The 13966-nt window shown below is 43.1% G+C and overlaps 1 protein-coding gene across 1 annotated transcript; it reads right to left on the bottom strand.

Moving 5' to 3' along the window:
* Nucleotides 1-728: 728 nt before the first annotated feature.
* On the bottom strand, nt 729-7755 carry LOC144031052 (transcription factor 7-like). The gene is made up of 7 exons (XM_077537758.1): nt 7668-7755; nt 2103-2150; nt 1942-2031; nt 1711-1868; nt 1527-1634; nt 1401-1443; nt 729-1084 (listed from the first exon to the last, which is right to left on the bottom strand). Exons 4-7 carry the CDS (start codon nt 1804-1806, stop codon nt 1038-1040), a joined length of 294 nt encoding a protein of 97 aa, XP_077393884.1. The 5' UTR covers nt 1807-1868; nt 1942-2031; nt 2103-2150; nt 7668-7755; the 3' UTR covers nt 729-1037.
* Nucleotides 7756-13966: the final 6211 nt, after the last annotated feature.

Raw genomic sequence — 13966 nt, forward strand, 5'->3', positions numbered from 1 at the left:
ATGCAACATATAAAGAACACTTTTGACTTGACTTCCCCTTTAAAATACATGACACCGATATTGTGTAAGATACCTGTATTGTGCGTTGACCTTAGCAGATTCCAGACACACGCATACGTCTACATGGACCGCGACGAATTTTGGGAGATGTTTGACGGACAGTATCACAAATTGAGACAGCAGCTCGGCTGTAAGGACGCGTTCCCGGAGGTTTATGACATTTGTAAGGCTGCCAGACTGATCTTCGACAGACACAAGTTGGATCAGCTTATGCTTGGAAAAGGCATTGAACTTACCTAATATTGCACCCACATGCCTTTTAGCTCACTGCTGTCAATGTGTCATGTTATCAGCTACCTTAAGTCACAGTGTGCCTCACGTGTTAAAACAAACAAACAAACAAAAAAACACCTCAATACTTATTAACATAATGTGTTTTTTAGAATAAAAAAACAAGGGGCTCATTTTGTAGCACATTTTCATCAATAATAAAAATAAAACTTTCTGTACAGTTTGCATTTGCTTTTATTATTTACACACAAAATAAAATTCATACAATACATTTTTAAAAACATTAACACGCACTTAAGAGTAGATGTAAAAATAAATAATCCAGTCACCCAGCGCGCTCCATGCCTTAAGTGCAGGAGGTGAATGAGGAAAAAAAGGAAGCTGAAGATGAGGCGGCCTCAACCTCCAGCTTTTCCAGCTCCTGAAAAAATGCCAAGGTCAAGTCCTCCTCAGGCCTCTCAAACGTGCTACAGGTGGACGAGGCTGGGGCTGGGGCTGAGGGTTCCTCGGCCGCCGCCTCCAAGACTTCCAGCTGCTGAAAAAGGTAGGAGGTCATGGCCTCCTCATCCAGGCTGTTGGTGGATGAGGAGGCGGAAGATTTCAACGCTTCCTCCAGCTCCTTTAAGACACTGGCGAGCACGTCCTCCTCAAGCCCCTCATTCTGGACGTTCGCGGATGTCGAGGTTGCCTCGGCCGATCCCATCACCTCCTCTGAGCGGGTGGAGACCTGATCCGTCGTTGGTTCCTCATGTGCACGGCATGGGGGTCTGCACGGGAACTTCAGGTGCACATGCTGTGAACAAAACGCAAAACAACCGTCACTCATGAGACCAATTGACATCATTTGGTGAGATTCAATGCAAGATTCTGTCCTAAGATATTTTTTATTTTCATCAGTACAATATTTTTAGATATGATATTCAAGTGTTCTATTGAAAGGCAAAAATACAGGACAAAATGACTGGATTCAACTGCCTAATTCTTATCCCACAAATTTCAGAATATCTTTCTTCTCAAAGAAAATTTTCGCCCTGAATTCCCCTTGAAATAAAATGAACATTTACTGAGATACACTTTTTAGATAGGCTGTGAGTGGATTTTCTACTTACTGCTGGTGGCTTTACGGGACCACACTTGCTTCTTCTTTTTGCCCTGCACAAAACAGAAAGACAGTCAATACACAAGTAATTTTAAATGTTCCACTGTGTTCCGACTAAACGACAAACGGGACTCACGTAATTCTCTCTGTACGACCAGTCGGGGTACGTGGTGGCATGAACTTGGCTGAGTCGTTCCGATTCCTCAAAGTACTTGTTTTGCTCATCAACTGTCAGTGACTTCCACTGCAGACGTAATGGAAAGTGTCAGCACACGCATGCATACCACCGCCGTACAAGCAAAGAGGACGACAGCACTCACCTTTTGACCCAAGATCTTATTGAGTGTGGCGCTGTCTGGAGGAACTGCGCCTGCATTAAGAATTTGGGCCTTCAGGATCGGCCGCTGCTCCTTCATAAAGAGTATGAAGGCATTTGGTGGCTTTTTAACGCTTGTGTGGCTCGCAAGTCTTCTTTCTCCTGGTGAGAAAACAAAAGTGTAAGTGTGGCCACTCAAGGATTTTTTTTTTTTTTAAGAATACTTAATACTTACTGTGAGGACTTAGATTTTTGTGGTGTTGGTGGTTGTGTAGGAGGGTGAAGGTAAGTCACAGGTGCCAACTGGTAGCAATCCTGTCCAATTCTGCACACATGAGACACATGTTAGGCAACAAGAAGCATGTATGAAGATGCACACATTTGTTTGTTACTTACATAACTCGAATAGGAAGATGAGCCTAACACCATTGGTGTGCCATTAACCTGCAAAAAAAAAAGAAGTTATCACCATACTTTGAGTAGCAACATGTAATTCTATATATAAACGTTTGGACTACTTGTTTTTCATGCAACCCCAAAATTGGACTTTTCCTCATTTACATCTGACAAGAATTCCTCACAAAGCATTTGAAACACTATACGTTAAACATTTAAAGTTATCTCTGAGAAAGGAAATGCAGTTGCAGAAGCATATGCAGCAAGAAACGCACAATTACTGTACTTTTCTTGATAGTATGTTTCATCCCCTCTCAAGATAAAAAAAAATCATAATAATAATAACGTACATTTTATGGGGACTTTTTCCTTTTTTTTTTTTTTAAGAGCTCAGAATTGTTCATTCGGTAGTCTTACCGATTCAACGTCTTGTCATCATTGCTCTTTTTTTTTTTTTTTTGTGTATGTGTGCGTGCGTTTGCGTGCGTTTGCGTGCGTGCGTGCGTTTGCGTGCGTGCGTGCGTTTGCGTGCGTGCGTGCGTTTGCGTGTGTGCGTTTGCGTGCGTTTGCGTGCGTGCGTGTGCGTGCGTGCAAATACGTATAAATTTATACTCATTCATTCACCTAAAACCTTATAAATATCCCATTACCCTTCGCCTTAACCAGGTACTTCAGAATCTTGCCAGAGTCGTGAGATTTAAATGGTCAGGAGACCAGAGAAAAGGTCAGAAAAAAAAAAGAAATAAAGAGAAAAGAAAGGTAAATCAAAGTGACATCCAGCACCGACCAAACACTTCCTGCCTTCCCCATGGTTACAAAATCAAAGTCTTATGCCAATCCCGGAAGCCTCTAAATTCCAGCAAATTTAGCGAGATCTCAAGAGCCCAGAGGAAAAAGGATAAGGCAGAGTGAGATCAATAGAAGCCAGTACATCCAATCCATCAAAGTGAAGTCCAGCACCAACAAGACCCCTCCTGCGTGGTTACAAAACCAGAGTCTTATGCCAACCCCAGAAACCTCATACTTCTAATAAATTAAAATCTCAAGTGACCAGAGGAAAAACTAAAGAGAGGAAGGAGGGAAGGATAGATAAAGCAAAGTGAGAACCACAGACACCAGCACCAACTGATTCAAGGGGCTGTGGGAGGGAGAGGGTACTTCTGTTGAGTTTCAGTAGATGCTGGTGCGACGGATCTGGCATGCATAAGGACCACCACCAAAGAAAGAAGCCGTCAACCGCGGTCCAGCAAAGCGAGCACCGCCCCCCCGGAATCCCCAGCACCAAGGCCACCCCCAAGCCACCCGAGCGGACACCGGTCGGCGAGCCGACCCAGACACCCGGAACACCCCCGCCCCAGCCCCGGCCCACACCCCCGAGCCCAAGGCCGCAGAACGAGGCCCAGCGGGCCCCCACAGCGCCCCACCGGTCCCCAGCCCCCATCCCCCCACGACCCCCCCGCACCCCACCCAAACCCGCCATCCACCACGACCCAGGCCCCACCACCCCCGACCCCCAAACCCCCGAACACACCCCGACCCCCAGCACCCAACCCCCCACCCACCCATACCTCCACCCCCCCCCCCAAACAAGCCGCCCCCCCCCCGACGGCCGCCACCCCCCCCCGCGAACCCGGCCCTCCGCGAGAACCCCCCACCCCCCCCCCGGAAACCGGCACCGGGCAGCAGCGCAGAGAGGGAAGATGTGCCCACCCCACCTCCAGCCGCGCGAGATTTGCACAGCGGCGGGAGGGGGGAAGCAGAGGAGGAAGCACCAGGGGAGAAGGCGGAACACCAGAACACCGAGCCCGGTGGGGAGAGGCCCCGGTCGTCACGCCAGAGTACTAGTGACACCTAACCCTGTTACTGAGTCCGCCAGCTCGCCGACTGGCGAGCTCTACCCTTACACCGTGAATGTGGCCCCACCCAGTGTATATACAAGTGTGTGCGTGTGGTGCATTAAAATTGGGAGCAGGTGAGTCGGAGCAGAGGGAAAAAATTTCCCCTACTCCGACACACCCGTATCCCCCCCCAAAAAATGAATATGTATATGTGTGGTGCATTAAAAAAGGGAATGGAGGGACAAAGTGGTGGGGCAGGGACACAAATGGGGGGGACCACAGCGCTGCCAGGCACTGCAGTCCATCCCCTCTGATGGCTCCCCGCCCCAACTCACCCCTCCCCTTGGACGTGAGGTGCATTAAAATTGGAGGGGAGTTGAAGGGTGAAGACGGTGTTTCCACCCTTCCCCACCCCACCAAGAAATGTGTTGTGTGCCCTATGTGTATATTTACAAAGTGTATAGTGCAAGCTAGTGAAGTGAGTAAGAGGAGCGACCAGCGGGACCTCACCCAACCCGGCGGGTGTAGGTGGCACGCCCGCCCCCCAGCACCCCCACCCCCACCCGCCCCCCACCTCATCCACCCGGCACCACAATGGGCGGACAGCCAGCGCAGCAGGGCTACCGGACAGCCCACCGGCCACCGGAGCCCGCCCGGGGCGCCAGGAGTTATACCGGAGTGGGGCAGGCCCCGAACCCTCGCCCGGCCCCCGGAGCCCGACGCCCGGGCCGGGGAGGGAGCCCCAGGCCCAGGGAGAGGGAGGGGGAGGGGCCGCAGGGCAGACAGGGAAGGGGGGGGGGCGGGGGAAGCGGGGAGAAGACGACAAGAAGGCGAAAGGGCGGCTGCAGGGCAGGAGGCGGGGGGGGGAGGAGGAGGGAGGGCGACAAGGGAAAAGGGACCGGGAGGCAGAGGAGGATGGGCGGGAGGAGGCGAGGAGGGAGAGGCGACGGGGGGGAGGAAGGGGGAGGGGAGAGGGACCACAGGGGACGGCGTCAAGAAAATTGACTAATTAGCATGCAGTAACACCAAGTGTTGATGCTTAGTGCCCACTAGAAATAGATCTTAAGGAGTTATTGAGTATAGTGTCGTATAGTGTGGTATGCTCGAGCCCACTAGCAGCAACTAGGTTCCTGACTATATAAAAATAAAAACAATCAGATACAAAATACCAAATACAGGAGCAGCGAAAACAGAAGTTGTAACGATGTGGTGGCTCTCGTTAACAGGCAGAATCTTGGCAGGATTAAGTTGCCAAATTGAGATTAAAATATTCTATGTACATAGACCATATTTGTTTAAATCTTGATACTTGATTTTTATTTAAGGCAGAGATTTTTTCCATTGAGATATAATTTATTAGTAAGTTTAACCAGTGGTCGATATTTAGAGATTGTTTATTTTTCCAATTGACAAGGATTATTTTTTTTAGCAATAGTAAGGGCTATAAATATAGATTGAGATTGTTTACATGGTCGCTCAGTTATTGTTAAGTCACCTAGTAAACACAATCTTGGAGATAAAGGAAGCCTACAGTTTAATATATCAGCGAGCTTTTCCAAGATTTTAGTCCAGAAATGCAGCACTGGAGTACATGACCATAAAGCATGAAGATAAGTATCGGCAGTGTTTTGTGAGCACTGGAGACAAATGTCGGAGTCAGAGAGTCCCATTTTTTTCATCATATATTGTGTAATATATGTTCTATGAAGTATCTTATATTGGATAAGTTGCAAATTTGTCTGTTTGGTCATTTTAAATACATTTTCACAGATTTGGGTCCAAAAGTCTGGTTCCGGAACTATAGACAAGTCTTTTTCCCATTTTAAAGTCGGTAAATACGTTTTATTTGTGTATAAAAATAACTTATATATTTTTAGATAATGTAAGAAATTTCCCTTTTTTATTTCATATTTCTGGACCAAGTTTGTATACGATATAAACTTATTATCTGAGAAAAGATGATGAAGGTGTGTAATTCCTTTCTGCTCCCATAGGCTTAAATGGAACGACTGATTATTAAGTTGAAAGTCGGGGTTATGCCAAATGGGAGAGAGCCCACAGGGCGCCAATTGGGAGTTTGTAATTTCTAATGCCTTCCACCAGGCAGTCAGGGTGGCGGCTATCATTGGGTTTTTAAAACAATTATGTCGTCTTATTGATTTTGTAATAAAGAGTAAATCTGACAGTCTAAGATTATTACAATCCTTCTGCTCCAATTCCAACCAACAGTTAGTATCTCTGTTGGGTTGTGTCCATAGCACAAGATATTGTAGTTGATTAGCTAAATAATAGTACATAAAGTTTGGTGCCTCTAAACCTCCTTTAGATTTACTTTCCTGAAGAGTAGATAGACTAATTTTGGCTTTTTTTTTATTCCAATAGAATTTTATGATAGCAGAGTCCAGCGATTGGAACCAGTTAGACGTAGGTTTAAATGGAATCATTGAAAATAAATAATCTTTTAAAACTTTCATTTTTATAGTAGCTATCCGTCCTATTAAAGAGATCGGAAGATTATTCCAGCGCTCCAGGTCACTACGGATACTATCCAATAATGGTGAAAAATTTAAAGAAGTTAATTCAGTTAACTTAGGTGAAATTTTAACACCTAAGTATTTAAAATTACCTGTAGGAAAGGAGTAGTGTGGATCCTGACTTGTAGGATTCCATGAATTTTCTGTAATAGGTAATAATGTTGATTTTGTCCAGTTAATAGAGTAATCTGATAAGTGAGAGAATTTAGTTATTAATTTAAATGCTTCCCCTAGCGAGATAGCAGGTTCTTCTAAATAGAGTAATATATCATCGGCATATAGATTAATTTTATGTTCTGTATGGGGACTTTTTCCGACGACGCTGAAGTTAATAATGCATTAGATTAGAGCAAGAAGTTTCTACTCTTTGCAGCATTGGTACTTTTGACTGTATAAAATATGTGCTGCATGAATTCCTCAACTGAATCGAAAATCGCTGTGAATCATGAATTGAATCGGGCCCTTGTGAATCGAATTAAATCGATTCTGGAAATCTGAATCGATACCCAGCCCTACTTGTAAGTGTCAATATTGAAGTTTTAAAAATGTTCACAAAAATAAGTGATAAATTATAAGTCTTTCTAAAACTAACAATGACACCAAATACTCAAATAAATAAAGCTAAATGAATTCAAATAAAACTCAATGCCACTACTATTAACAAATAAACATCTGGAAATAAACAAAGTGCAAGCAAGTTAGTAGAGGCCCTACAGAGGCACATGTCTACATTTCTGGGCTGCAAAATCGGCTATCAGGTCATCATATGACAGCTTTTGTGCAATTTCCGCATTTATGTTAGGGTATGAAATGCTCCTTGAACATATTGAAGCATTGATCCTGTATTCAGAAATACAAGACAATATTCAGGGATTCTACAATGAAATATGGTTTTGAACCAACCATGGTACAAACATTTTCTAAATTGATTAGGATTATGGTATTGTGCAGGCCTATATTTAAAATACAGGTACATGAAAATTTTAATAATCTACCTTTTTAGAGAAGGACTGATAGGACACTATGTAAAAATTCTAGACATAATGTCAAAACTATGAATATGAAATGAGGAAATCTACTTAGCCTTAAGATGATTATTATTATTATTTTCAAATTACACTTTCACCAGTACATGCCGCTCTTGGCCGTTCCATATGAAACAATATTGTCTCGTCACATTACATTTAACATACCGTATAATGAACGTGCTGGTCACAACCATTCCACTGCGGCGGTTTGGAGTGTTTTTGTTTTGTTTGTTTGTTTTTGCTAACTGTGGTCATGTAAACGTAGCTGCTACAAAATAAACAAACAAATTGTCATTGTCATACCTGCAAGTGACGCGCGAGCATCATCTCGTTTTTTCTTTTTGTTAGGGATATATGTGTGCGTGCGTGCGTGTGTGCGTGCGTGCGAATAAGGATCCCAGAGCAGATAATCCGAGACAAATAACGATACTTTAATTTAACAAAAGGCGCATGGAAAAAGTTCCAAGGAAGCAGCAATGTACAAAGTAGCAAAATAATAAAACTATACAGCATGAGTACCAAACAACCGAGAGTGCGCAGAAGGACTAAACCGCCGCGAGCAAGATGACAAAGGAGGAAAACTACTAGGCGTCTACAAATAACTAAAAGAGCCGAAGAGCAACTAAGGACGCGCGCGTGGACAAAACCGCTGCGGACCGGAGAATACGTCATAAAACAAAACGTAGCAAGGCGAGGAACGAGTGGTCGCGTTGGCAGCAAGCAAGGGAGCGATGCGGAATAGCCCGACGTCTCCTGTCTGCCGACACCCGGCTTTTAAACCCCTGCTGATTACAAAGTGACAGCAGGTGCGCCGTGGTTGACACCGCCCCTCTGGCACCATGGCAACTTCAACAGAAAACAAACTCAACAAGATAGCCTAAACATAACACTTTTCCTCTTTTCTGCCCCAATTCTTGATGCCTTTTTGATGACATGTCCAGATATCCAAGAATAAACTTCTGCTAAATTTGCGATTGAAGCATAAAGTGCACCCCACCCCCTCCCCCTTTCCCTAGTAGTTTGTTTCGTTGGAGCAAAAGTGCACCCCGCAGCCCTCCCCCTTTCCCTAATAGGAACAAACTACTAGGGGAGGGGGGGCACCAACGTAGACCAGCGATACCGCTCCTCCAGTAAATAATGCTACGTTATTTTTTGTATTTATTAACATGTTTACAAGCTTTTATTTTAAATATTAGACACCGATATTATAATTACTAATATGATTATTTTTACGGGCTTGATTTGTTTTTTGGTGCCCCCTTAGGCAGTTGGTGCCCTACGCGCAGTGCGTGATCAGCGTATGCGGAGCGCCGTGTCTGCATAGAAATGTAATGTACAGAGGCAGGAAGCCACCAACTTACTGAACGCTGGTGTCTTCTTGCCACTGTTTTATCTACAAAAATGTCCAAATGTTTTACTTTTTTGTTCAAAATGTCTTTAAAGCCACAGTATATAATCTTTGGCATATACCCCATAGTGTCGGACCCAATAGGTCGACCACCGCTTACCTTCCACAGCTCTCACTAGCCACGCTTGTTAGCTGCTCCGGCTAAATGTGACTCACTCTGTCTTTCGGCGTCACTCGCTGAGCTTCACACCGGCTGCCAAGTCGCCGTCGCTTGCTGAGATCTTCATTCGTTCACGCAAAATAAGAATTGGTGGTAGGCTTGCAAAATGTGGTCTCTCTGAGCCACCAGTGTGCGTACACTTCGACATGTATGCGCTTCGGCAGCATTCAATAATATACCGACATCTAGTGGTCAACTATTACACACTGTCACTTTAACCAGCATCCCGCTTTGCATTAGGTAGAATCCATGTCAGTCATTGGGCCTATATAAGTCCCATTTCCTGTTCTACGGCTTTCATCCTCATATTGTATCCTTGCCCTCACTCACACACTTCGCCACTTTTGGGGAGTTGAACATTTGAGGTTTCCTTATAACACAAATTCCTCTTTTGCACGTTTGTCTTCCAATATGTTGTCCTCTCAACCTTTATCACCATCATCATCATCATCTGTGTGTGCTTGCATGTGTGATAGAGAGAGAACTGATCTGTTGACAGTGAACCTTTCACAGTAGCAACAACACAACCCTTTGGCTCACTGGCCTACTTTTGTGTGTATGTGTCTTGGTACATGTGTGTGTAGGCACCCTAAGGGGTGTGTGAACCGGTCATGTGACCCCAATGTTTGCATTTGTGCACAGAGATGCATCTTGTGTGTCTTTGCGCGCTGTCAAAACACACACGTGTCACATGGACGCATAGGCACGCTTACTCGCTGTGACAGTGTAGCCACCATTTTACTGGGGCCTCCGGATCTCATGTTTTTGACATTATTTATAACATACGTTTTGATTATGTTTTACTGTTTTATATGTTACTATACATTGTTTTAGAGTAAAATTTTCCGTATTCGAAAAAAACATAAAAAAAAAATGTGTATTGCTGTTTTGGATAGGCTGTTACAGATTTTTAGAGTAAAATTTCCATTCATAGTCAGTGTGCCGGTGAATTGTATTTTGAATAATTTGCTTATGCGGTGCTTGACATGAGTTTAATTCCTTCCTTCCTAGTTGACAAATCAACAAAAAAAAACAACAACAACAACTTTTTAGAGCTTCATTCGCCCATCTCTGAGAAATTCGAGGTCATTCTGCTCTCCAAGAAACAGTCCCTCCCGACCTGAGAAAATGAGTGGTTTGCACTTGTTGACGTCATAAGGTGCGGACACCCCCCCGCACCGCCTCTGCGGACTAAACGCACGCCCACATTCTCTGAGACCTCCATGGGATAGTAACAAAAGTAGCCCTTATCAGTAAACATTTTGTCCAAATGAATTTATAGCAATCAATTAACCTTCACATTTGCAATGCCAAAGTGCAAAGACAATTGGCAGTCTTAAAATCTGTTCTGGCTGACACTTGTGTAAACTACAAGTAAAACGTTTGAGCTGCTCAAACTAACTGAACGAATCGTATAGTGTTTAACGCACTCACCCTGTAAACAGCAGGAACCTGGTTCACAAACCCGCTCGTTTTTTTTTTTTCTTGCTTCTTCTTTGCTCTCTCTTCTTGCTTGTCCTCCTCGCCTCCTCCACAATTTCCGTTTTGTTTCAAAAGATTATTGCGTGGCCATTCAGAGGAATGCTCAAATGCAGAGTTCGAGTAGCAGGCTGCGGCCAGCTCTCTGGGGGCACGGCAACCACACGGGGAGAGGCGGGGTTTTACTGAATCGGGCGTTTTAGAAAAATAACCATTAAGACACCGAATATTTAATTTTAAAATGTATACATCACCATTGTGTCAAAGGTAAGATTTAATCATTATATGCCCGTAATTAACTATGGAAGGGCTTAAAATACCGTGATGTAATTCCTTTAATAGCATCTCACACCCCCATGACCGCACATCATAATTTGGGGGTGGAGGGTGTCACAAAGATACACGATTGAGGGTGCAAGGCAAGAACAGGCAGTTTCATTTCTATAGCACATTTCATACACAACGCTGCTCAATCTACAAGCATCAACAAACTCAACACTTAACAATATTCAGAAGCAAAGCAGAGAAAACAAATGTAGCTTACATCCATACATCCATTTTCCGAACCGCTTATTCCAAACATCACTAAAAGAACCTACATTACAATGTTAAAACACATGATCAGAAAACGTTAAAAATATTTAGAGTAAAGCAAAGAAATAAGTCTACTTTTCTAAAATAATTAAAATAAAACACCACGATTTAAAAATGTTCAGGGGACCTTCATCAAAGGGAAAGGAAAAAAGCAAATTAACCTATAAAAGCATTTTTACGGCTGACGTCACTTGTGTTAGCAGCTTAATCCATTTGTGTGCAGCATAACAGCTAAATGCAGCTTCACCGTCTTTACTTTGAACTCTGGGTTCCGCTAATTGTCCCAAGTCTGCAGATCTCAGAGCCCAGATGGATTTATATTCAATCAGCTTTTCTTGAATGTATTCAGGAACCATTAAACAATACTACCTGATGCTCTTTTGAGATAGTCCAGTCAGAAGACCGTTACAATAATCCTGTCGACTGCACAGATGCTTCTCAGCCATCTCGACAGCAACATTATCCGACTGAAACGCTCATCACCTGGCCGGCCCGGACTGTACGCAGAGGACCACTCAGAAATAACGCTTTTTTTGTAGAAGGGTGACAAAGTCTTGCTCCAGTATCTCTGACTGTTTTTTCAACACGTCAAATAACTCCTGTATGAATTACAACCGCTCAGTAGCAATCTTGTTAACTTTTTCAGAAATATCCGACACCATGCAAAACAGAACCTTTGTGTCCTTTCTGCTACACGTCGTTTAACATGAAATAAGGCTTTGTCACAAGTACATCACCCTCAAGGGAACAGTTTTTGTGTGGATCAATATATAGTCCTACAACCCACATGAACTTAGCTACTAGTAGGAAAAATAATACAATTATTTTGATTGATACTGAAATCACGATTAGTAAAACGATTTTCATTGATTTTAAAACTACCAATACTCCATCCATCCATCCATCCATCCAGCCATACAGCTGCTTGCTCCTCTCAAGGGTCGCGGGGGGGGGGGTGCTGGAGCCTATCCCAGCTGGCTTCGGGCAGTAGGCAGGGTACACCCTGAACTGGTTGCCAGCCAATCACCACCAATGCTCGACTACTTAAAAACTGTTTCCTGCCTATTCATCCATGGATGTTGAACATTTTATTTTTGAGCACGATATTCTTTTTGTCAAGTACAAAATGACCTTGTAAATATGTGAAAATCAAGCCTCTAACTTTTTCATTCTGCTGTAGCCACTTTTCTATTGGACTCACACAACTTTTCTGAATCTTCTTCACACAGCACATTCCCATATCTCTTTATCGTACTTATTTTATTGTGTGGTTCTATTTTATTTTTCACAATTTTAGGACTTACTGGGCTAACCTGGGACCTCGGGTATCTTATTTTGTGCCATATCATGTGGAAATATGTGTAGGTATGACAATAAAAAAAATAAAAATCCTTAAAATCATTGAAAATTCAATTTTAAATATAACTTGTTAGAACAACCTTAAAATAAATAAGTATAAAGTAAAATAAGATTTTTAAAAATTAAGTGAAAACGAATACTGACTGCTGTGCTAACGTTGGCCTCTCAAGGGCAGTGTGGTGCTGTGTCTGCAAGGAGTACAAGAAGAAAGTTATGCTTAAGCTGTATTAATATCACTCCTTTTTCACAGATAAGGGAAAATATAATGTGCCTTCAGGTATTGTTATGTAAGCTGACCTGTCTGGATTTACCACAGCGTTTGTGAGTGAATATATCATTATTTGAAGGAATATCACTCCAAAAAATTATGCTAATTGCCATTAGCATTAGCACTGGTGGTGTTTTTAAAAACGAAGCATGTCTCGTATTTCAATATACAATGTGTATAATTCCTTTTGGGCTATAGCGCTAATATATGATCACAATATTGCTTTAATGTTATAGGCAATGACTTCTATCAGGCCAGTTGGTTAGAGCATGGAGACTCCATCGGAAGAGGCAAGTTGGAGGGGGAGCGGGCGGTGGCTCAATTTGCAACTGCAGACTCGAGGCAGGCAAGGAGGAGAGGAGCAAATGATAGAAAGACTGCTGCCAAATATATTTATTTCATAATAAATGTAGACCCATATGCCTTACACGCAATTATGTTAAAAAAATATGTACATAAAAAAAAACTTAAAAAAAAAAAATTCTACGTAAATGTTTACATCACGTGACTCCAGACTCCAGCGTGGTCTTGGCCATCGTGTTATGGTGTCGAGATGAAGATGATGGATCAAAAGTACAAGAGGAAAGACGCCATCAGGTGCCCAGTTTAGAAAAAAAAAAATAGAAGAAGAGGAGAAATGTAGGCCAATTTCTACTGAATGATGCGAGTGAGGCTTTTTATTAGCCTCTTGCTAATATGTTGGAAAGCCACAAAAGACGACTGTAATTCATTTGGTGCCAACGGAATATTTCGCCCAGAACACTAATCTAGCCAGAACCACCTCTGATTTCATCCGAACATACAAAGGCCTCCTGAGAACAAAGTTGCTCTTTTGCATGAGGCAAAACCTGTCATTTAAAACGCAGCGACATTTTGAAAAACGCCAGTGATAAATCAGATTATTTTAATGTTATTGTAGTGGTTAACCCCCCCCCCAGCATAAATCATTTAAGGGATATTAATTTGTAATGGCGACAATTAAACACACGAACGGATATTTTTAAATAAGATAACGTGAATTATCAACAGAAAGTTACAATCAAATGCGGATATAATTGACATGTCATGTAGTTAAGTCTCACCCCTGACCCATATTCACACATAAAACCTTCATCGCCCATGCTTCGCGCTCATTGGTCCTGCAGGGTCGCTCGGGTTCGCGCTCACGTGCACGCACACGGCCCATGTTTCTAGGA

This window comes from Festucalex cinctus, chromosome 11, assembly GCF_051991245.1.
Source record: "Festucalex cinctus isolate MCC-2025b chromosome 11, RoL_Fcin_1.0, whole genome shotgun sequence".
NCBI classification, from domain to species: domain Eukaryota; kingdom Metazoa; phylum Chordata; class Actinopteri; order Syngnathiformes; family Syngnathidae; genus Festucalex; species Festucalex cinctus.

Excerpts from the sequence above, each read along its gene's own strand:
- LOC144031052 (XM_077537758.1), bottom strand. The coding sequence starts at position 1,806 with ATGAAGGAGCAGCGGCCGATCCTGAAGGCCCAAATTCTTAATGCAGGC. Across the intron at positions 1,635-1,710 it reads ATAAGATCTTGGGTCAAAAG|TGGAAGTCACTGACAGTTGA; the intron begins GTGAGTGCTGTC and ends TTACGTCTGCAG. Across the intron at positions 1,444-1,526 it reads GGTCGTACAGAGAGAATTAC|GGCAAAAAGAAGAAGCAAGT; the intron begins GTGAGTCCCGTT and ends TGTTTTGTGCAG.